The 24,245-nt window shown below is 48.3% G+C and overlaps 2 protein-coding genes across 3 annotated transcripts; one reads left to right on the top strand and one right to left on the bottom strand.

Annotated features, from left to right (window-relative positions):
* The first annotated feature begins 203 nt into the window (after positions 1-203).
* DHRS7B (dehydrogenase/reductase 7B) lies at positions 204-10,439 on the top strand. 2 transcript variants are annotated; one of them, XM_056503836.1, is made up of 7 exons: positions 204-287; positions 4,562-4,737; positions 6,259-6,374; positions 7,023-7,233; positions 7,826-7,918; positions 9,195-9,347; positions 9,689-10,439. In XM_056503836.1, the coding sequence occupies exons 1-7, from the start codon at positions 268-270 to the stop codon at positions 9,892-9,894; spliced, it is 975 nt and encodes a 324-aa protein (XP_056359811.1). In that variant the 5' UTR covers positions 204-267; the 3' UTR covers positions 9,895-10,439. The 2 variants fall into 2 exon arrangements, with proteins under 2 accessions (XP_056359811.1, XP_056359812.1); XM_056503837.1 differs by lacking the exon at positions 204-287 and adding an exon at positions 593-1,349.
* A 3,152-nt stretch (positions 10,440-13,591) lies between these two features.
* TMEM11 (transmembrane protein 11) lies at positions 13,592-22,842 on the bottom strand. Its single transcript, XM_056503838.1, has 2 exons — positions 22,484-22,842; positions 13,592-14,515 (listed from the first exon to the last, which is right to left on the bottom strand). The coding sequence occupies exons 1-2, from the start codon at positions 22,546-22,548 to the stop codon at positions 13,999-14,001; spliced, it is 582 nt and encodes a 193-aa protein (XP_056359813.1). The 5' UTR covers positions 22,549-22,842; the 3' UTR covers positions 13,592-13,998.
* Between the last annotated feature and the right edge of the window lie 1,403 nt (positions 22,843-24,245).

The raw sequence follows: 24,245 nt of genomic DNA, 5'->3' as shown, positions 1-24,245 counted from the left end.
CCTGCTGGGCAGGGAGGCTGAACCCCTGCCCCACAGTCCCTTCCAGCCTGATCTCTTCGGGATTTTAGGATTCTGGGACTGAGGGCAATGCCCACAGGGAGGAACCCCGAGAGGGCAGAACCTTTGGTTGACAGCGCCGCTTCCCGGGCGGACTGCACAGGCGGGCGGACAGGTGAGGGCAGCTGCTCCCCGGGCACAGCTTCCGGTTGGCGTCACGATGGAGCAGGTCCGGGCGGAAGTGGTCCGAGCCCATTTCCGGCGGTGGCCATGGTGACGGCGGCGGCCAGGTGGGGACAGGGAGCGACCCGAGGGGACAGGAGGGGACAGAAAAGCCCCGGGAGGGGCCGGGGGCTGCGGGTGCGGCCCTGAGCGGGGCGGGGGGCTGGGAAATGCGGGAGAGGCCGGGGGGAACGCGGCGCTGGTGCGCGCAGGGACACCCCGCGCTCTCCGGGACAGAGTTCACCGCTGGTACTGCCATGAAATACCTAATTATAGATAAACGGCGACACAGCCGGCGCTCATGTTCTCACGGAGCTTTAGGTGGTCCTTGATTTGGTAAATGTCTGCCAAATGCTTTCTTTGGAACAACAAATGTTTCAGTTTTCTAATCAGGCCACCCTTGTTTCTGTCCCGAACACCAATAGAGGAATTCCGCGTGGGAGGCTGGAATTGCAGTTTGTAACTGAGTAAAAGGGACAGGACGATTAATGAGATGACGGTTTAATAGAGTCCTAGGCTGGTTGAAAGGATCTTAAATCCCATCTCACTCTACCCCTGCCATGAACAGCAACACCTTCAACCAGACCAGGTGGAAGACCAGATAATTTCTCAAGTCCAGGCTGGTTTTTGGGTGCTGGAAACATATTTTTTCACTTTTTGCTGCACCGTGGGTAGAGATTATTGTTTTGCATAGCAATTTTGGAAGAACTGAGGCAGGATGCACTGAATGACTGCTGACATAAACAGAGAGTTTTCCTTAGGTGATGTTTCAGGTAATGCCTGGGTGGCAACTTTTGAGAATACCAGTTGGGTTGTTCTTCTCCTTCTCCTCTTTCCTGTTTGGAATGAGGAGCTCTGTCCAGTTGCTGCATTCCTCCTTAGGAGTTGTTACTGGTTTCAGAAGTTTGAGTTCTCTTCTATCATCTCAGTCTGGGGGTTAAATTCCCCCCCTCCATTGGAAAGGTCAGAGCCTGTATTCCCAGGGTTTGTTTTTAGAGGCAGCCCTTGGCTGAGCTGGCATTGGACACTTGCTTGGCTTGCTGCCATTTCCAAATTTAAGTCGGGGCTGTCCTGCTGCAGCACCGAGGGAGCTGCAGCTCAGAGTCACTGCAAGTGAGCCCCTTTCTCAGGTAGGACATTGTGCTTTCTTCACACTAAAGTCCTCACTCAAGCCTAGAGGGGCTGTGTTTTTTTTCCTTAGGAAAACCTGATTTTTTTCCCCTTCCTTTTATCCCCCCAAGTGTTGGATTTGGGAATGCAGCCTCCCAGTTGCTGCCACTTGTCATGTAAAGGACAATGTGATTCTGGGAGCGTGAAGCTGCAGAATTAGTGTTGTTTGGGGAAACTTTCAGGGGTTTGGTTCTTTAGGACCTGGTGTCATCTTTGCTGCCTTTAGAGCACCCTTGACTGTATTAATTAATATCCTTGTTCCTTCAGAAACCATTGTCCTCCTGGCTTTTATAGGAGAATGCCCAGTTTTGTTTTCAGGGGAAAGTTCTGGGTTTATTTTTAATTGGATAAATGTGATTTTTTTTTTTTTTTATTCTATGGGAAGCCTTCCAAAAGTTTCCTATCACCTGTATTTGCTCACATTATCAGTGTTCTTATTTCTGCTCTTTAAAAACCTGCATGTTCCAATCCTGCCTTTTAGGATGGAGAACTGGGAATTACAGGACTTGGTTTGCACCAGTTAATGAGCAGTGGCTTCTCCCATTCTGAAACCCTGGTGTTATAAACATTACCTGTTAATAACAGGGATTTTTTTTTTTTTTTCAGCATGAGTACCCAAATTATTGAACAAAGATGGTAGTGGGGCTCAGACCTTTGAGCAGGAGGCCTGAGATAGTCAGTTCATCTCAAATTAGGTGTGGAACCCACGTGTTCCCCACCCTCACCCCTGTTTTTAGTGTGACACAGCATTATCTGCTCTGGGGTGTCTTTGGCTGCTTCAGTGTTACCTAAAGTTGGGTTTGTAGTAGAAGCAAGTCACAAAATCAAAGCAAAACTTGTTGCTGTAGGTCTGAAGTGTACAGAAGTTCTTCTGTCCCAGATAATTTATTCAGCTGGATTGTCCTCTCTCTCAAGTCTGACTGAACTGAGATTTTCTTTGCTTTGGGTATTTTTTTAAGAGATCACTTGAGCACCTTAGAAGGCACTGCATCTGCACGCCCCAATATGAAGGGATTTACATCTCTGATTGGCAAATCCTTCTTTCTCTCACTCCTCTTTTCCCCATCCCATATTTCCCCTCCCCAGAGCTGTTACCTGTTGGTTCAGACTCCAGCCTGGAAGCTGCCAGAGCAGGTTGTTGTTCCTGCCTGAGTTCTTGGTTTGCTGCAGCCCTCAGGCAGAGATGGACAATCTGCCCAGTTCCTGTATATAACATGGAGAAAAAGGAAAGAAAAACAATAAAAGACTTGGAAATATTTTTCAGCTCTTAGTGTGCTTTAGTTAGGAGAGGTGTCAGGAAAGCTCCCTCTTCCCAGCTACCTTTTCACCTGGATTTCACTGAAACCAGAGCAGGGCCAGATTTTTCCAGTGCCTCATAAAGGCAGTACTACTGCACCTGTCAGCTCCCACTTTGGAAATAATGAAAGGGCCTAAACGTGGGCTGAAGTTTTTTTTTCTCCTGTAAGCCCAATGTCAGCACAGCACCTGCTGTCCCTGCCCACACCTCATGTTGTGAATCTCAAGAGACCTTTGAGAGACCAAAAAAGGGGACTCATAAAGAAGGCAGCTGCTTTCAAGGACCAGCTGACCATGAACCAGTCAGGTTCTCATCCAGCCTGAAAATTCAATGGCCTTGTGTCAAAACATCTCTTTCCCAGGAATTATTTTAGGGAAGATCCATTCTCTTATGTCAAATGAACTGTACCAGTCCCTGGCTGCAAACCAGTAAAAAATACACCCTGTGTGCACTCCCTCAGCACAGGGGTGCAGGAATAAGATGCTTTGCAGTGGCCTGAGCTGAATCCTCCTTTTGGGTTTCTGCTTTCCCACTCTGGGCACACTCCCTGTGCCTGGGGGAGCTGCTGTTCTGATGTCTCCCTGCATTATCCACGGTGGATCACACCACGAAGGACTTCAGACACGAGTCAGTTTGGAAATGGGAAGCTCCAAAGGACTCCAGGTGGAATTGTGTTCTGATGTAATGGCTTTGTTTTTAGACCTTGCCAAGTTTATTTAGAGCTGTCTTTATGTGCTATTTTATTGTGTTCCAGCTGTACCTCCAGAAATACTTATTTTATTCAGTTCACTACTATTTCAGCTAGCTGTTCACTGAGCAGCTATTTGAGGAATTCTCTCCAAGCCCCTGATGGATATCTGGAAGAGCCTGACATTTTCCACATTAGCTCTGTTCCATGGCATGCAGAGCCTCTGACATCCCCTCAGTTCCACACAAGCTCAGTCCTACTCAGTGACACTGAATTCTGCCTTAGCATTGTAATTACCTCTTGTTTTCTGCTTCTCATGCTGTCCTTTTGTTTGAAGGAGCACAAGTTGTGTGCCCAGAATTTCCCAGTATCTTCCCGGTAAAGGCCTGTCTTGCAGTTCAAAATCTGCCTGCATGAGAAAGAAAGGAAGGGAAGATACCCTGATGTTTGGTTTTGTCTTCATGTGTGACCCAAAAGATTTCAAGAAGAGGTTGTAATTAACTTTACTCTTACACCAAGCTTTGATAAAAGCTCAGGGATATACAGAAGGAAAATCAGTGGCCTTTTCACTGAAGTCCCACTTGCTCTTTGGCCCTATAGTAAGCTGTCACATAAACTACTCCCTTGAAGGAATGGCTTAGCAAGGAGATTAGGGCTATGCCTTGGTATCAGAATCCAATTCCAGGATGAGATTTCAGTGTGTTAAGCAAATAACGTGCTCAGAGAGAAAACCTGGAGCCTCCAAAAGACAGACTGGCTTATATCCATCTGGGATAATACACAGTAACTGATCTCTGGCTTGTAGACACTCTAGTATTGGCTATTCTAGAGAAATCTAATAGGTTTATACAATCAGAAGAATGTGGAGATATATCCCAGTCCTGAGGAGCTTCCACACAAGAGGATAGAATTAGGGCAAAACACAGGATCCCTGAACCCAAGTTTGTTACATGACAGCCGCCAGGATGCAATGCCAAGTGTCCTGCTGGGATGTTCACATTACTGTTTAAATGCTTAAACTTGGGTACTGATGTGAACTTTCCAAAGCCTAAATGAAGGATGAGAAAATCTGCTGAAGATACAGAGGTATCTTGGTGGCTTATTGGTGGTCCAAGGCAGGGTTAAGAAAAACAATTTCAAAATATTTTCTTAATTGTGATCTCTTTCTTTTGATCCTGTGGCTCTAGGAAGGCAGTGCAGAAAGGGAAGCTCATGGATTTCACAAGCACTGTCATCGTGCCGCTGCTTTTCGGCAGCCTGGGCATCTTCGCGCTGTTCCGGCTGCTGCAGTGGATGCGGATGCGAGCCTACCTGCAGCAAGCAGTGGTGGTGATCACAGGGGCCACCTCTGGCCTGGGGAAAGGTATGAACCCAAAGCAGGGCACCAAGGGCACCCCAGGCAGGGGGCTGTGGCAGGAGCAGCTCTTGGAATAAAGCAGGAATGAACTGAAAGTGATTGGGGTTTTGAGAGACATGGCTCCCACCTGAGTCACAGCCACAGCCAGTGCAGACTTGGATGCAAGAAACTCAACATTTGGTACAGAAAATTTTAATCATCGTGTATAAATTGGAGCTCATCAAAGCAAGGAATTAGATGCTGTTCTTGTGCTGTCAGGGGTCTTTTCCCTAAATCTGAAAAAGCCAGGAAGCCAAACTGTTTCTTTAAAACTTCCAGAAGTGGTGTTCTGCATTCATGTACTTCCAGCTGCTCTGCCAGACTTTCCACTCCTTCAACTTGTCCCTCACCCTCAAGTTAAGGTACCTTTCCTCTCGTGGTACAAATCCGTCCATTCTGAAGTCAAACTCTTGGCATTATCAACACCAGGGAGCATTTTTTTCCAACTGAAATTTATGTTTTGTTTCAGTAGCTACATTCTGTAATTCTGCTTTCTATAATTGCTTTAAAAGCTGCTTGAAGAGAAGACAAGGTGCTCTCTGCTATCAACGCCTTTCATTAGGATGAGTACATTTATAGAACAAATAGAGCTTTAATTGATGCTGCCTTTGCATGTGAGTTTGTCCCTAAGGACTGGGGTGTTCAGGAACTGGCCAAAGGAGATGAACTGGTTCTCTCTGCCTGCCTCAACTAAAGAGTGGGAGTGGTAAAGGATCTTGTACTTCTCATCAACAAGTGAGGAAATTAGAATTCCAGGAGAGACCTTCAGCTGGAGCTCTGTCTGTGCTGTGGGGTGCAGAGATTTCCACATCTGTATAGTAAAGTTTCCTCCCTTATTGACTCTTTTGCAAGATCTTTTACAACTCCCCTTACTCCTAGTTATTAATACATCAGACCACCTCTAATTACAGTGTGTTCATTGACATTCACTGTCATCCTTTGTGCAAACAAGCATTTGTCCCTCTGGCTCCCAGAGGGGACAGGAACATGCAATTAGGAGGACAATAGCCTGGCATCCCTTCTCCAGGCTTCTCCCAACGAAGAGAATCACCTTGGTGAAACCATTAAATCCCAGGCTCCCAGAACCTCTGGAGGTGTTCATTAAAATTGAAACTCCTAAGACCTGTGTTAGATGACACACACAAGGTAACTGTGGCCCCTCTTAAGAAGGGCATAATGAAGAGGCATGGGCAAATTTGACCAGCTAAGGGGAAGGATGTGTAAGCAGCACAGTAAGTGTCTAACCAGCACAGTATCTGGGAGCACAGCAGCTGCCTCACCACTATCATGTGTCTGTCACAGTCCCAGGAGAGTGGGATGGGGCTGTGACCTCGCTGTAAATCAGGCTGGCCACCCCACAGCAGCAATAAAGCCACCTCAGACCCTGCCAGTAAACAGCAGGCTTAGCTATCACCAGGTCTGATGTGGATTTCTCCTTTGTCTGGTATTCACATGCCTGCTTTTCTCTCTTCCTTGCTTCCTCCACAGAATGTGCCAAAGCTTTCCATGCAGCTGGCTCCAAGGTGGTGCTCTGTGGCAGAGACAGTGAGAAACTCAAAGAGCTTGTGCAGGAGCTTTGTGCTGTGAAGAATCACCGTAAAAATGTGAGTGTGGGACAAGAACTGTGGGCTCACGTGACCTGGATTTCTGCTTGGGTTCTTACAGAAGTTACAGAATTGCCTGTGGGTTGTTCTCTTGAGCAATAGGAAAAATGCAACTCTATGGTTAGGGACAGATGCAGATATAGGAGTACACTGATCTGGCATTCATTGTAGAAACCCCACTAAAAGAAGCCCTCTTGGCTAGAAATGGAAGTGAAAGCACACGAGGGCAGAGTGCCCAGAGCCCTTACATCTTCACCTCATATACTGAATCTGGAAAAGTGACTTTCCTTCTGTTGGCTTTTATTTTTTATGTCTATGCCTGCTGACAGTGGCTAGGAAAGGTACTGCTGGCTTCTGCAGAAAATACATGGGTTACATTTTGCCTTTTTAGATGCGTTTCCTTTAATAAGACAGCAGGAAACTTTAGTACTTAAAGAAGATCTCCCTTGTCCCTTTCCTAGCTTCAGGGATAAGGAACAGACTACAGGAGCAGAGAAAGATGAGCACAAGCTGCTTCTGTCATGAATTCCTGCTACATGGAACTGCTGCACTGTAGTTGCACAGGGTCTGGATGGTCCTGCTCCTGTGCTTCCAGAGCTGGCACACCCAGCACTGAACTGTATTTTGCTAACTTTAGTTTATTCACAGACACATGAGCCTCACTCTGTGGTGTTTGACCTCTCGGACACCAAAACTGTGGTAAATGCTGCTGAGGAGATCCTGAAGGCCTTGGGTCACGTGGACATCCTGATCAACAATGCTGGCATCAGCTTCCGAGGCACAATCGTGGACACAGGGCTGGATGTGGATAAGAAAGTGATGGAAACAAATTACTTTGGGCCTATAGCCCTCACCAAAGGTACCTGAGATCCACAGGATCTCTGCAGAGCAGCACAACTGAGCAGAGCTTCACTTGTGTTTGTCATTGTGCAGCACAGGGTGAAGGGAGGTTCGGGGTTATGGGTTAATACCCCACTGGAGATGATCCCTGGTTCCATCTCCTCACTCTAGCCTGGCAGGTTGGGAAGAGGTCCAGTTATCCTGTCTGTACTGACAGGCTCCACTGGAGAACATGGTGGGGGTTCCAGTGGAGCTGCAGCTTTCCTGGGAAGCTTTGGTTACACAGAAAGCTCAGCCTGGAGGGTGTCAGCTGCAGGAAATGAGAAGATGTTCTGAGGGCAGGAAAAGCAAGTCCTGCTGCTCACCCTGTGGGAGATCAGAACCACCACAGAGCCCTTGTGCAGTCCCTGGCACAAGGCATCTTCTCACAGGTGAACATCCCAGACACAGCTTCAGTCAGAGCCATCCATCCCAAGCACTGTCCCAACCCCTGCACTGAACAGGGATCTTGTAATTCCCTTCAGCATCTCTGAGAGCTCTGAAAGCTTTGATTCTTGACAGCAGCAATGGCAGGACTGTTGTCTGAATGGGTCTTTTCTGTCCTTTGCTAGCACTTCTCCCCTCCATGATCAAGAGGAGACAAGGCCACATTGTGGCCATCAGCAGCGTGCAAGGCAAAATAAGCATTCCTTTCAGATCTGCATGTAAGTACCTCCACAGAAGATGGGAAAGACATATTTGGGGCACCAGGCTGAATAAATACTTGGCTCCTGCTTCCACATTTAGCTCTCCATGGAATTGGCTGCGAGCAGGGAAGGCAGAGCTGTGCATCGCCCTCAACTGGGTCACAAACCACTGACAGCACTCTTAAATACAAAATCTTAGCCCTTTCCTAAAGTTTTTAAGGGATGGAGAAAGAGAATATATTTTGAAAACAGCTTGATAGTCCTATCTTAACACTTGAGAGTGACTATAATTCTATAATTTTATGCTATTTTATCCTTGTTATTTGTCTGCATTATCTCCTCTAAGAAAGCAGGATTTTTTTGTTTTATTAAATTATGAAGTGCCATAGTACAAACAATGCCAGAACAAAAGCCTAAACAATCTTGATCCAGCAAACTCTTCATGCTAAATCAGTTATGACAAGAAATATTGGTGGGATTATTGAAAAAAAAAAGCCTTTTAAAAGATGGATTAACTAAGAGGAGAGCATTTGACACATCAACATCTATAAATCACTGAAAGTAAACACCAGAAGTAGAGTGGTGATGGCATATGGTGGGTCAGGAATGCTGCTGAGTTGGGGAGAGCCTGGAATGTCTGAGCCATGGGGTTTTGCAGGTGATGTGGGTCCAACTGCTCCAGGAAGTGTGTTCATGTGGATCTGGCAGCAGGAGCTCAGGCCTTGCCTGGGTCCTCTCAGGGTGTGCAGCCTGTGCTGAGCTGGCTCTGGTGCTGCTGCCGTGCTGGTGGCAGTCACAGCCAGTGACCAAAAGGAGTCACTCAGCCATTTCATGGGGGAAAATTCTGCCCTAGGCCACACTTCCCTGCTCTGCCTGCCTGGGTGATCTGGTGTTAGCATGTGTGCAGCCAAGCCCTGAACCTGCTCTGCAGGTCCTCAGTGCTCAGCACGTGCTGGGCAGCCAGCTCTGCCTTCCAAAGGCTTTGGGTCTCCTTCATCAGGAGTGGGAGGCAGCTTGGGCTCACTCTGGAGTGCTTTGGCAGGGCTGTGATATTAAGCTCAGGATCCCAGCCAGTTTTCAACTTGAGTTTACGTTTTGTCTTCCTAAATTGCCTCTGACTCCCACTACCTGTTGCTGCCATTTACTAAACAAAAACAAACATAGAGGCTGGAGAACAGCTCTTGGATTCTTGCTGAGAAGTGGCTGCATTGCAGTGAAAAATCCATTCAGAAAGTGAAAATTCCTTCGGGCCTGCTCGTTCTCCTTGGTGCACAGTCCTTTTCCTGTTTTCCAGATGCTGCCTCTAAGCACGCTACCCAGGCCTTCTTTGACTGCCTGCGAGCAGAGGTGGAGCAGTATGACATTGAAGTGACAGTTGTGAGCCCTGGGTACATCCAGACAAACCTGTCCCTCAATGCTGTCACAGCGGATGGATCTCGCTATGGAGGTGAGGCACCACTCACTGCCCTGTTTCTAAAGCATTTCCATGTTATTATAAGGTGTATTTGCAACACATGGCCTCTGGTGGGGACACAGGTTAGCCCTGAAGGATCAAAAATCAACTTTGGATGCAGGGTAGGAACAACAAGCCCCAAAGTTTAGCCTTCCTAGACAGCAACTACTGCCTTCTGGGCCAACCATGAGGAACACCTGTCTCTGCTCCCATGCACAGCTGGAGTAAAAGCCAAAGCAAGCAGCCACGTGCAGTTGGAGCACTTCTAGGAAGGGTACCTCAGTGAGGCTTTACCTGCTGCTGCTGCTGCTGCTCACTCAGCTTTCCCTTGGCAGTTATGGACAAGACCACGGCCGAGGGACAGACGGCGGCCGAGGTGGCTCAGGTGGTTCTCAATGCAGTGGGACAGAAGAAGAAGGAAGTGCTTGTGGCTGGCCTGACCCCCTGCCTGGCTGTCTACCTGAGGAACCTCTGCCCCAGGCTCTTCTTCACCTTAATGGCATCTAGAGCAAAAAAGGAGAGAAAAGTCAAGGGCTCTTAGAGCTCAGCTGCCCTGAGCAGGGAGAGGCTGAGCCCCTGCAGTCGGCTGGGACATCACTGGAGGTGCTCCTGCAGGAAAATCCTTTCTCAAAATGCTGTTTACCATTGCATGGAGACTGGGAAGTGGTTTCCCCCACACTGCTGGAAGACAGCACCTAAACCTCAGCTGGAGAAGGAAGGGTGCTTGGACAATGGGGGAGAGCTGAGGCTGCAGGGGAGGGGTCAGGGAAACACTGCAGCCAGGGAGCCCCTGGCTGGGAGAGTCCTCCCCTCACTCCAGGCATGCTCAGCTTTACTGGCCTGCTACAAATAAAACCCACCTGTTCTGCCTTCACACCAGCAGACCTTGGCTGTCCCCACCCCTGTGAAATACAGTCCTCAGCTGGGAACTCTCGTGATCAGTGTCTCATTCCCACTCCTTCCAGTCTGATCCAGGACATGCTGCTTGCAGTGGGAAACCTCACAGCCTCTTCCTGTTAACGTGCCAAGTCAGCTGATAAATTAAATCAATCCAGTGCCACTTTTAAAGAAGTAACTGATGCACAATTTGGGTGTATTTGGCCATCATTTTACTGTATCATACCCTGCTGATGTACTGGACAGTTAATTCTGCAGTGACAGCGCTCAGTGAATCCCAGCCCAAGGAATGCAGGGAAGCACTGAACAGGTAGAACAGCACAGCAGCAGCTGCTGCCAGGACACACTGCACAGGTGACAGCAGCACACCTGGGCCACCTGCAGCACAGAGCAGGTGTGATCCTGGGGATGCCAGGCACTATCTGGCATTGGAGAAGAATCCATGTGTTTAGGGTTCAGAGTGTAGCAGACAGACCCTTTGTTCTCATCTGCCTAAAAGCAATCACAGATGATAATTAGGATCACATCCAGTGGAGAATACCAGCCTGTTCAGGTATCACTTCAGGGAGCCTGACAGCCTGAAGGGGTGCCATGTTCCATTCCTTACCCCTTCTGCTCATGTGAGGGATACCAGCACCATTAGGAAAATGCAATTGCTGCAGAGATAGGACAGAAATAATCTTAAAATTGAAATAAACTCTACTAGTAGGAACCAAGGTCCAGACCCCTCCTGCCACCTCCATGCACTTGCCAGCATTTTCCGTGTGTCCTGCCATGTCCTGCCTGGGAGTGCACATCTGATGACAAATAAATTACACTGCTATGAAATTAATCCCTTGGTCTACTCCAACTCCTCACAGCATGTAATATAAGAAGAAGAGAAAGCAGGAGGCTTTTGTTTTTTCTTGCATCCCTGCAAGGTGCTATTGTACAGTAGCAGCTGCAGAACAACATGCTTGATCCCAGCCCCTTTATGGGACCTCTTGGCTTATACAATGTGAATCCACACAGAGGATTCATCACACAAACTCTGATATAGGTGTGCAAGCTCAAAAGGTCCTTCTTCCAAAAGCCTTTTCTTAACCAGTACAGATTTATAAATGATCTCTGAGAACCAGGATGTGTTTAATGATATCAATGCTGCTGCTGTCAGGACATCCATCCTCTGCCACCCTCACTGTGGCTGAGGCTGCAGCTGTGCCACAGAAAGGCCTGGGCTTGGATTGACAAGTTGAAGCTTTCAGGTGTGTAGACATCTTTTTTCTTGTTAAGTTAGGAAAGCAAGGCATTACCTTCTCTGCCTCTCCACAAGGGGAGTGTTGGTGTTAGTTCTGCTTTTCCTTTTGTGTTTCCCATGTCACATCCTCAGTTTCTTGATGAAATGTGGGCTCCTGCCAGGCTTGTTCAGCTGCTCCATGTTCTGGTGTTTGAGGTCGTGATTACCCAGGAAGGACCAAGGGGCTGCTTTGCATTTCTGTGTTCCCATCCAGGGCACTGAGAGTGAAACACATCAGGCCTGAGGGAAAAATTATGTGTGGGAAGTTGCTGTAGTTACTGTGGGAACTACAGCTCCAAGGCAGAGGTTGCTGAGAGTGCACTCATTCCCTTTGGAAGTAAATTCCCTGTGATGAGGGGAATGCTCACACTCCAGAGCACGTCCACAATGGGCAGCAAAGTGTGGGGGCTTCTGAAGGGAGGTTTGTCTCCAGCCACTGTTGATTCCACTGAGCTGCTGGCACTGGGGAGAGCAGATACTGCACCACTGCACATGGATGAGAATTTCTAGAAGTTGTTTTTCCATTTCACTGTGCACTAAAATACCCCTCAAGACCCCTCTCATTCTTGCACAGTTACAGCCCTGACTGACTAACAACCAGAACGTTAAAAAGCATTTTAGCTACATTTCCTTTGAAAACAAGCCCCTCTGCCCCTCCACCTCAGAATGGAGTAACAGCTGTGTTTTTCAATCAGATCTACCCATTGTGACAGCTGACTTTTCACCTTTTCTCCTGCAATAAGAGACCCCAGGAAACTTGCTAATTTTTAACTCAAATCTCTGATGCCAGCCATGCATTTAAGGAACCTGCCATAGTGATCATTCCAGACCAGGGGAAGCTTAATATAAAAAAGTACCAGGACCCCAGAAGTTTGGTGCAGGAAAGGATCTAGAGTGAAAAAAGACCAGGAATGCCTTTGGTGTGGCCAGCACAATGGTATTTTAGGGTTTTCTGTAGCAATAAGCTGTATTAGCTGTGGCAGATGTGCCACTGGCTTCAAATCCATCCAGCAGGGACTCTGGAAACATGTCAGGGTGGAAGGGCAGCCTGCCCAGACCACTGAAAGATGAAATAGTTGCATTTCTCTGCTCTGCCAAGGCAACTGTATATTGTTGCTATAAATAGACACTCTGGATCCCAGCTTCTTTTAACCTTGGAGGGTAAGAGCTCAGCCACTGTACAAAGGGCTGCTGCCACTCAGAAATGTCTCACTGCCACTGGAGCTCCTCCAGCCCACTCAATACAGCTGCCTGTGCTGGTGTAAGGGCTGGGAATACCCAGCAAACCCAGTTTGCCCAGCACACACACAATGGGCTGCATGCCCTGCTCACAGAAAACTGCCCCAGCAGAGAAACACAAGTCAGAACTGTGGTAAGAACAGCCCATGGAGTCCTTGGTACCTGCTGTGGCAATTTGGAGAGATAAAGACAGAGAGGCAGAATTTGGGGTCTGACCCCTCCCAAGGTCAGTGTTTCAGCTGTGAAGGTCAGGCTGCAGCTCTCACTGGGGCAGGGAGCACAGCGCACAGGCAGCTCTCACTGCAGGCCTTTGCTCTCCTATTCCAAATGTAACACCTGGAGCTGTGCCAAGCTGGCCCTGCCAACACCAGCCACACCTATTCTCCATGTGGTGGGAGGAGATTACAGACAGCAAGCCCCTATCTTTTAAAAATAACTGGCAGATCTCACAGGAGAGTAAATACTTCCCATTCTAAGAACAAGATTTTGAGTTTAGAGCTAAAAAATGAATTAACGCACAGGACTGAATTCTAAAATTTCAGGTAACACAGTTACAAGATGCAGTCACGTGGATGCTTTGCAGCAGGAGCAGGCATCTCCTGTGTTCCAGACAAAAGCAGTGGAATTGTGTGGTCAGGGCACAGCACAAAGGTAGCACAGAGAGGCTCCTACCCTGGCAGCCCCCAGCCCTGCATGTGGCTCCAGGCATTTCAGAGGAGATGTATCCACCTTAGGAAGAACTCCTACAAGAACTGAGCAGAATGTGTTTGTATCTGGACATTTAAAGTGATATCACTATGATAACAGTGACAAGAGAGCTTGAGCATTTCAAATTCTCATCCTTTAATGGTCAATGATAACTTCTGGCTGGTTCTGTGTAATACAATTAAACAATATACTTAAATGTTTCCCAAAAAAAAAGGAAAAAACAGAAAAAAAAAAAGCAGCTCTCACACCCCTTCTTTCGATTGCTTTCTTTCATTGACATTCTGCTGCTGGATTGGACTCCCCTGGCCTAACATACGGATCTCAAGTCACCACACATCCACATCTCAAGTGTAACGAAGAACTGAAAAACCTTGGTGCACCAGTGATGTGTTATTTGAAAAATAACAGCTCTATGAAACCAAATCCTTCCCAGTCTCCACTGCTTCTCAAAGAGGAAAAACAAAAATGTTACTGTGGGAGTCTTAATACACTTGTCTTTGTGGGTTTCTCTCTTCCCTGCTGAAGTCATACAGCGTAGAGTTCATAGATCTTCTTTACACAGTACACCAGGGCAGCGAGTGCTATCGTGTTGTGCAGTCTCTTTCTGTGCAGGTCGTCCTTCCTCACCAGCACCACGGGAGTGGACGAGGTGAGCGTATGCAGGGGCAGGCGCGAGAGTTTATAGGCGTCGTACTCCACCTGGTACTTGCAGCAGGGATCGAACTGCCAAGAGATCCCATAGAGGGTGCAGCAGGCCACGCTCAGCACTCCAGCGGGCAGGGAGATGTAGTGAGAATAATCTACTGGCAGTGCCAGGGGGGTGAAGAGGCAGGTGGTGCCCGCCAGCACGGCCGTTTTGTGCAGGCAGTTCCCCACGGTGATCCAGCGCGCCGTCTCGTCCCCGATGCGCGTGGGCTCGATCACGATGTACTTGTACTGCGCCTCCAGCGCCTGCTCCAGCTCGTACTCAAACTGGTCCTGAGCGTTCTCCCCGTTGTAGATCTCGTGCACAATGTAACAGTCCGTGGAGGACAAGGTCACCCTGGTAAGGGGAAATGAAGAATTAAAACTACAGGGCTGAAGGACAGGCTGTTCACCCGCCTGGCTGGGAGAGCAGGACACGGGTGCCCCAAGTGAGAGCAGCCCCTCAAGGTCACTGCCTCTGTTTCATAACCAGCAGCTTCTCAACTCAAGCTCCATTTCACATCAGCTTATTACTCCTGCTGTACAATAATTCATCCCAAAAGAATGCAACATATTTTTCTTACCTTTTCCTAACTTGGAGGATCTAGAACAATTTGAGAAATAGGATCTTGTAATAGTTCTGCAATGGTTTCTCACACCAATACCCAAGTAGTTTCTTTGGAGAGAGCAGAAGTGTCACACCTTAGTGACCACCACACGTCACTGAACAAACCACACAGACTTTAGGAGCTTTCACAGAAACCAAGACAAGCAGCTCATTGATCAGGAGGACAAGCTGCTCTGGGAGGTTTGGAGACAGGAAGCATCTCCAGATGAATATATTTGCTCTCTGATGCAGCTTGCATCAGAGGACTATTTAGTCCTCCATATTAACAAGCCTAGTAACTCCATGGTAAATCCAACAAGGATGGCCAAGGAACACTGCTGGAAGGGAAGGTGAAGAATGCAGCAGAGCATTTGTGGCAGAATGCTTCACTCCCTCTCCTGAAGTGGGATGCAGCAAAGCAAGACACAAACGAGTTTTTAACCCAGGCAGGCTTAAGCAGTGAAGAAAAAGTGCTCACTTCATCTGGGAGCACATTTCCTACTCAGGGGAGTCAGGATTGAATTGGACCAGCAGCTTTCAGCTACCTAATGGCACATTTTCCACCTTCCCTCCACCCTCTTCATCACATGACCTTAAATCTGCAGCTACATTCATGTACAGACTGCTAAGAAATAGGATTATAATATTCACCTGCTCTGAGAAAGGTAAAAACTTATCCATCAGAACCAGGCAAAATCCTCCCTTCTAAGCAGAAATGAATATTTTTGACATATTTGTGCTTAACCAGAGCAAAACTGAGCATGTGGCCTATCAAAGATAAAAATATCTAGCAGATTCCTTTAGCAGAAGGAGAACAAATCACACATCTGACCTAATCACAGCAGACAAAACTGCCTCATCCCAACAGCATTCAGACCCCCGTGATATCAGGAGGAACACACTGCTGATGTGGAGAACAGAATGAGCACTTTTTGCTCCATTAGTACAGTGGTACTTATGTGCATGCACTGGAAAATAAGGGAGAAAAATACACATTCACAAGCTGCTGTTGCCAAACATTATCCTTAATGTGCAGCTCCACTCAGGCTGCAAAGGGGATTGAGCAGTGGCCAGCTGTAATCAAGAATATTGTTAAATTACAAGCTGTTGCAGACATGGCTGGGTTTGTAACAGCAGCAAACATCAACCAGCAGGACCTGAGAGGCACCACCCTCTCCCAAAGCAGAGTCATAAGCAGTTTCATTAAAAGTCCAGCTGGAATTTATATAACCTACAAGGAAAACTCAACTTACAATGTAGTTATTGAGTTCCTTGCAGTGCATTTCCCCCTTGGCCTGTTCATGGGTAGAAAGAAAAATAAAAATCCACTTTAATTCCGTGTATGCTGGGGGCTTCTTTAGGGCAATGAGCTTGTCAGACATTGTTGGGAAAATTATCTTTAACCCTTTCAGCACAGGATGTGGTGGGCTCTGATGTTCTGCAGTGAACTGAGCGGTACTTAGAGAAAAAAAATTTAAAGACAGGACCTATATAAGGAGTTTCTAACAAGAAGCCAGTTAAGCAGGTCTTACACTGACAACAAGGACACAGCTGGTCATGATTTCTGCCAAGGATTCTTTTCCCTGATAACAGCTGCTCCAAGTGCAGCTTCTTCCAAATCAAAAATTCCTGTTTCATTGCAAAAGACATATAGAGGTTTAAGGTAACAGCAAACCACCACCCATGACTTTGTGAAACCACTTGCTAGGGCATAATGACTTCATGGAAAAGCTATTGCTGAAAGGCATTTTCAAGTTGGAAGCCAACCCACTGCAAATACAACCCTCCAGACAAAATTAATATTTCCAACAAGGAGCACTTTCAGTGTTTTGTAATACCTGGGAACATGCAGATGGGTCTGCAAAACAGAGAAGGAGAATCCAGATTCAACTAAGAACTTCCCAGAGGCTTAGGAACAGCACAGTTGTTGTCATTCTAGATCTCCCTGTCATCATTGGGAAAACATGGATGAAGTGAGCCCATTCCTTCCCTGCCTCTGCAAGAGCCATGGGAACTGAGCTTCTAACTCTAGGAATTCAGGATCTACATTCCATGGGATTTCTCCAGGCTCAGCACCAGGACATGTGGCACTAACCCATCAGCCTCATTTCTCCTTGCTCAGCTCTTGCCTGTTCTTCCCTCTGAACACCTCTTTTTTCTCTTCACCCTCATTGTACAAGCAGAGCCACACCACAAGCAGCCACCTGTCAGCAGGAATCCAACACACTGGCCAGAGGCAGCACTGTCCATCTCTTCTGGAATTTTCTAGCTTGCCAGGCTCTAGGGCTTTATAACAATTAAGTAGAGAAAAGCACAGTACTCCAAAGCCAAAACAAGCAGAATTTAAAGTATGTTCTGCTGGGAAAAATAAAAAGTCACTGGGAACTGAACAGCACAAAGGCTTCATTTCTGAAAAAGTCTGCCCCCCAACTGTGCTGTTTCTCCAAATGAGTCCTCTAAAATAAGAATAAATCAGTATCATAGTGCTGAAGCTGCCAATCTAAAAATGACAAATGAAAAGATATCTGCTGGAATAGGATATGTGAAGAGTCAGAAAGGCAGGCAGCAAGTCTCTATTTTTGCTCAGGGAAGTGGGGTTATCATATATAATTTCCACACAAGAACTGGCTGCTCATGGAGCATGGACAGTTGAAAACTGGATTGTCCAGTTGATACAGAGACACTGATATGTGGGCTTGAGGAGGTTTCAGCTGAGGACTTCACAAAGGCAAGTCTCCTGATGCAGCCTTTCCACTGAACACAGCAGCTACACACGAACACATCCAGTCAAAGCAACTGGATTTGCTCAAACACTGGAGGCCGTGGAGTTTGCCTTTTGGAGCTTGTCACCCACCCCTGGCCATAACAAACACAACTGCAGAGCTGTGCAAGCAACTCTGAGCTGGCATCCACCACTTAGTAAGCGTGGGGATTTTATATAAACTCCATTTTACTTAAAAGAATAGTAAATAACCAGAGAGCACCTATGCCAGAAGACATAAAATGCTGCCAGATGTTCAGAAGCCTGACAGGCTCTTTACTAAACAGATCAGAGCCTAAAAGCAGTTGTTAATATTATTCAATCAAATTATTTTCCAGGACCTGCCTCCCCAAATAAGAGCACAGTTAAAACGTTGCACAGCTATTCTGTAGGAATAGTTCTAGGCCTTATATCCAAATATTTGTTTTATTGCAGCTTCAGGCATTCTATATTTGAGAACTTTTAGTGTGTCATTTTTGGTGCTGAATGAATGCCTGGATGAGGGAATGTGACAGAACTCTCAGCTGTTCAGCACAGCAAGATATAAATCTCTTAAAACTCAATGATGTCAAATTTTGGTATTGCCAAAGTTATAAATAAGGAACCCATTGTTAACAGAGCTGCAGCAGCAGGAGGGGCAGAAGTGTCTGTGTTAGCTATAGAGCAAGCTTCAAATTACATTTGGATTGTATTCCTAACATGGGAATATGGGAGAGCACCAGGAGAGGGTGAACAATTGCAGCTCCAGCAGTTCATCAAATCCTGAAATGGTCTGGGTTGCACAGGACCTCAAAGACAATCCAGTTCCAACCCCCTGCCATGGGCAGGGACACCTTCCACTAGCCCAGGTTGTTCCAAGCCCCATCCAGCCTGGCCTTGGACACTTTCAGGGATCCAGGGACAGCCACAGCTTCTCTGGGAATTCTGTGCCAGGGCCTCACCACTCTTAGAGGGAACAATCTCTTCTGAAGTTCCAGTCCTCAGAGCAGTTCCATTTCTCTGCCTCCACCTTGGAAGCAGGCTCCTGAAAACAGAAGCCTGCCTGGTAAATGAAAATTGCAATTAGATAATATTTATGGATGAAGAAATAAGTAACACTCCAAAGAGGAGGCACAATGTCACTCCATGTGAAAAGACCTTCAGTTTTGCCAGGTAACCAAGTGGCAAAAGCAGAAACAAAGGAACAGAGCACTGAGAACAAGGCAGGGGAAAACATCCTGGGAGAACCTTCAGCATCCTCCTACCACTCACTGCCCACCTGCAGGGAGAAGGACTGAGCCTCCTGAGTTTGTTGTCTTCAACCTAATGGCACCTGCCAGACAGACTTTTGGTGAGGGTTTCAAGTTATCCAACTATCTCAGTTCTGCAAATGCTCAAAAATCACACTTGGAAACAAGCTGCACAAAGCTCAAGTACAGTTCTGGGCAAAAATAAAAGTTCTTTTGAGCCCCTCCCATAAAACATGGGTCAAGTTTTGTTAAGGTTTTCTTTCCTGGGCAAGAGTTTTGCTCAGAGCTCCAAGCAATCAGATTAACTGAAAACGAAGATCAGTTTGATAAGTAGTTAAAAAAATTAGAAAGGAGAAGCTTGCAGCAGTGTGATAACACCTGGTCACAAGCAGCACACACAGTCCAGCTCAGCAGTGCAAGGGGGGTTTTGTGCTAGCTGTGCAAGATCTCAGAAAAAGGACACTATAGATGGCCAGAACATGTCTGGGAGCACTGTCAGCATCTCAGCCAAGCTGGGGGAAGTCAACAGAGTCAAGGCATGACAAATCCAAACACTAAACTTCTCTCCCTCCAACATAAATCCTTCCTGAAATTTAATTTAATTTCAAGATTAAGGAATGAGCTGTGTCCTGGCTTTAATTCTCAGTGGAAATATACCACCTCCCAGTCATACTCCCCAGTGTGTTTCTACTCAGGATATGGTGCACAGAAAGCACAAACACATCCCACCCTAAACACCTGGAGAATTGTTTCTCTGCCAAAGGTCCCCACAATCAACCAGGGTCAAACTCTCAGTCAGGGCTGTCAGGCCTGGGGCTTTAAGAAGGGCACTCAAGCAGAAGAAGAACAGGAAATGCAGGGCAATAAAGCAAGACTTGAATTCAAAAGATGCACCTTTAATTCAAATAGGAAAAAAGACAGGAGAACATTGGGAAGCTCTTCAAGCAGCCTTAGTGAGGAACAACATTCCCTGTACACTAAGGAAAACATCACCAGACCATTACAACAAATCCAGCCCCCAGACAACAAGGAGGTGTCAATTTTAAGTCAACTAATGATTAGCCAGGCTGATGGAAATAGGTCAATCATTGCTGCAAGCAGACTACCAGAAATCTGAGCAGTGCAGGTAGCAAAAGGAGAGCTCTGTGAGGGCACAGAGGAGCCAGTGCAGGCAGTGGTGATGACATGAAAGCTGTTCTTTCCAGAGTTTGTCAGATCATCTCCCAGGGGAACAAACGACATGCTGTCCACTGCTCTGGTGGCACCGGGCTGCCTTTTATACAAGAACACCCAGTACAATCCAGTGTCTGTTCTGTATGAAAAAGTTGTTTTGGTCTACAGATTAACAATTCCCTTTAGACAGGCTCCATTAAAGAGTCTATCCAGAATGAAGAAAAACAAATATTTAGTTGGTTCCCTTCAGTGTTTTCAGTTATTTTGTGTAACATTATTATTTTGCCACCAGAGCCAGCTGGAGTTCACAGTCAACATCCTTTGAAATTAATGTCCTTACATTCACTCCTAGCAAGGAAAGTACTTTTTAACCAAGTATAGCTTTCTCTGTATCAATAAAGTCACTTGTGAAGAGACTCAGTCTCCAGATATGCTGGTCTTTTTTTTTTCTTTTTTTTTAATAATTTTAAATGAAAGCTGCTCTAGTCTCGCAGCAGACAGGATTTTATTCACCACCTCTGACACACAGATGCCTTTTAGGGTGGCTGGCTGACAACTACAAACACTCCTTGAAGCAGCTCAGTTACCAGGAAAACTGGATCAGCACATTCAGTTCAAAGGAACGTGTCTTTGAACAAGAATCCTGCCCAGAGTAAGAAAACTGTATTCACCCTATAAAAAGCACATGTCATCATGTGATGACATCAGGTCTGTCAGCGCTGCCTTTGCACAACCGGTGCTGCAGCAAGATGGGCAGGTGTGGTTTGGGATCAGCCACTGATGGAGAGGCAGAGGCCCAGTCATCCACATCTCCTGCTCTGCAACTGCCAGGAAGGAGCAGCACCTCGCTGACATCACCCAACATCTTTTGGAATTATCCTCTTGTCACGTTTGTACAGGGTGACACCTAAAGAACCACCAGCTTTTGATGGAGATTGTGAAACACTGCTCAGGGGAGGATCTGCTGTTCTGTTCTCTTCCATACCTTTCTCACTGGCAAAGGAAAAAAAATACATGCAGCAGGTTCGTGGAGTGACTCGTGTTTAGGAATATTTTTGCTCGTAAGATCAAGAGCAAGCACAGCTTTGAAAAAAGATCACCTGAAACAACAATTAGATTATTGTACAAGTCACAGATGAAGTTACACAGTAACAACTCACTTTTAAGTCTGCGTCAATTTTCACCCTGGAAGAATAATTTAAGTTATTAAGTGTTCTTTTCCATATTCTGTTTCTTCCCTTCTGCTGGGAGGACACGTCTGCCACATGAAAGATCCACATGAAAACTCCACACCTCCCGTGCTGGGGCAGTGCCAGCACCGGGTGCAGACAGTTTTACCACTGTGGTATTCTTAGTTGTTTATTTAAACCACGCTGATACAGGAATTCCATTGGCCCTTCCAGTTCAATTACTTTTGAATTCCCTGAACACAGGCAGCATTCCTGCAATTCACATTAGAGCCAGAATTTTCAGGGCTACTTGTGGCTCTCCTTGGCTGTGTAGATTCAACAGCATCAAAGCAAACGCTGTTGAATCACAGCAAGGGAACAAAGTGAAGCAAAGCCACGAGACAAATTAAGGGGGATATCAGAGTTTCTAATTAAGAGGGCTATCAGAGTTTCGAGGCGAGGCGGCAGGACAAAGGAAAACTCCGAAAACACTGCAGCAGCTTTCAGCAGCTGCCGGTTACATCAGTCAGCCCTGGGGCAGAACACAAAAATGCCAACGTCAGGAAATGCGGGATAAACCCAGACATTTTCAGCAGGTGGAGAGCTGTGCACACAGATTTTAAAGTAGCTCGACCAGACACTGTCTTAAGCTGTGCCAGGGGAGGTTCAGGTCGGACATTTGGAAGGATTTCTTCACAGAAAGGGTGATTAAATACTGGCATGGGCAGCCCTGGGAGGTGCTGGAGTCACCGTCCCTGGAGGTGTTTAAGGAAAGACTGGGTGGAACTCAGTGCTCTAGTCTGAGTGACGGGGTGGGGATCGGTCACAGGTTGGACTCGATGATCTCAGAGATCTTTCGAATCTAATTGATTCTGTCACATTTCTCTCTATCTATTTTTTCCATTTTAAAGTTGCGATTCCCAAACTTCCACCGCTGCTCCGTGGGTATTTCCAGCTTGTGCCGGCCGCGCCTCCGCCCCGGCAGAGGCCGGAGCGCGGTACCGAGCTCCCTGCCCGCCGCGGCCCCGGCAGAACGAGGTCACCCTGGAGGACTCGCCGCTCCCTCCCCGCCTTCAAAAATAGCCGTGGACGGAAGGAGCCTCCCGGGGCCGGCCCTCCTCTACCCGGCGCCCAGCGCCGCATCCCGCCGCGGGCAGCGCTGCCCCGGACACGCCGCGGGCCGCGCTGACCTTCCCCGGGCGCGGCCCCGCCGAGCGCCCCCGGCCCCTCCGCGCCTCAGCGCGGCCGCGTCCCGCGCCCGCCCCGCCCCGCCCGGCCACGCTCCCCTCGCGGCGTCCCCGCTCTTGCCGCGGGGTCGCGGGGCCGCCGCGGGTGGTGCAGCCCCGCAGCCCCCGCCGCCCCTGGCCCCGGCCCGGCCGCCCCTCACCTGTCCCGGCCGCCGCCGCTGTTGGTGCCGCCGGGGCCCGCGCGCCTCCTTCCCCACGCCGCCATCTTGGAGACACTCGCCTGGCAAATGTCTCCACCGGCGGCCCGCCGGCGCGCCGCGATGCCCGACGGAAGATGTAGTGCGCGGGGGCGGCGGCGGCCGCTGCTCGGGGTGGGGCTGAGCGCACGAAAGGACTACAAGTCCCACAGTACCCCGCAACGCCGCGTGGCCGCGGGGGGCTCTGGGGCGCGTAGTCCCTTGGACGGGGGCGGTGGGGCCAGGTGGGCACCGCGGTGAGAACCCGGTGAGACCCCCGGCCGCAGACCCGTCACCGGTGGCGGAGCGGCTCCGCAGGGCTCGGCTCCGCTCGGCCCCGCCGCCAGGGATCTTCCAGCCGGTGGGAGGAGCGCGGCGGCGAGTCCCGGCCTGCCCCGCGGCCCCGCCATAAGGGGATGCGGCTGCATCGGGGTGGGAACTGCTCGGCAGCCCTGAGCCCATCGCCTCCTGTTCCTGATCAAAAAAAAAACTAGGAGGCTCCTTCCCTGCAGGGGGTTAGGGATGGAGCACCTCCCTGGGAGGCGAGGCTGGGCGGTTTTGGGGTGAATTTTGCCCCCTTAATCAGTCTCGAAAGAGAGGCTCCCCTGCTGAATCTCTGAGGAGGAATAAATCACAGAATCACGTATCAAGTCAATATAAAGCTTATATTGACGCTTCTCTGGAATTGTAATGTACATTTGCTAGTGCCAGAGCCATCAGAAGGTTTTGTGGGCGAACTGTGCTTGGATGATTTTCTCCAGGAGGCTTGAGCCTCTGCAGGGCTCCCTCCTGCTCCCGGCCGGATTCCTCCCAGAAGAGGAGCCTTTTTCTTAGGAATTTCAAGTTTTCCTTTATCAAACAGCAGCTCCCTGCTCTGCACCCCCTCCTTTCTTGGAGCCCTCCTCCAGCCTGACAGCGCATATCAGGAGAAAGAGCTGCCTCTGCACCTCCCGTTCGTAGACAAACCCTCTTTTTGACATTATTCCCAAGTGATGTAATGTGACTGAAGAGAACAAACCCCTGGCTGCCTCCACCTTCCCAGGCATCCCGAGGCTGCTCTTCCAGCCTACGGGGCCCTCCCACACCACTGCTCTCCCAGCTGGATTTTGGGGGGCAGCTGTTTCGGGGGAGGTAAAGGCTGCATTCACAGGAACAAGGAGGTGTTTGGGAAGCGTGCCCAGCCCGGCAGAACGTGCAGCAGTGCTGGGACAGGCCAGAGCATGGACTGTCTGGAATGTGGAATGTAAACAGAGTGTGTTACCAGCAACAGCCCAGCTACAGATCCCAACCGCCCGTGCTGTCCCTCGGGAGCAGCAAACCCCGCGCTCCTGCTGCAGCCCAGGGGCAGCTTGTCATGCTGGATCAAATCATAACTGTTCTCCACACCAACCTTCCCTGCAATCTGAGTTATCCAAACTCTGGCCTCAGCCTCTGTAGCCTTCACACAGCATTGGGAAGTGACACAAATGCCCTGCTATGATCCTGAGTGCTGTGCTGTGCTCTCAGCTCTGAGGAGTGCTGGCTCCAGGAAGGAAGTGCCTTGTGTCCCTCTGAGTCACCTGCCTGCCCATCTTGATCTGGACAAGCACAACAGTCGGATACTTAAATATTTTCATCTTAAAACGGTGAATATAAACACTGAGCGTCTGCCCATTTGCAGGACAACTCCCGAAGGCTGGCCTGATATCCCAAGGAGGAATGATGAAGGTGAGCAGGGCTGGATCAG

The sequence above is a fragment of the Oenanthe melanoleuca genome, chromosome 14 (genome assembly GCF_029582105.1).
Source record: "Oenanthe melanoleuca isolate GR-GAL-2019-014 chromosome 14, OMel1.0, whole genome shotgun sequence".
NCBI lineage: Eukaryota > Metazoa > Chordata > Aves > Passeriformes > Muscicapidae > Oenanthe > Oenanthe melanoleuca.
The sequence above is the reverse complement of the archived record's forward strand: the minus strand, read 5'-3'. Positions and strand labels throughout refer to the sequence as shown.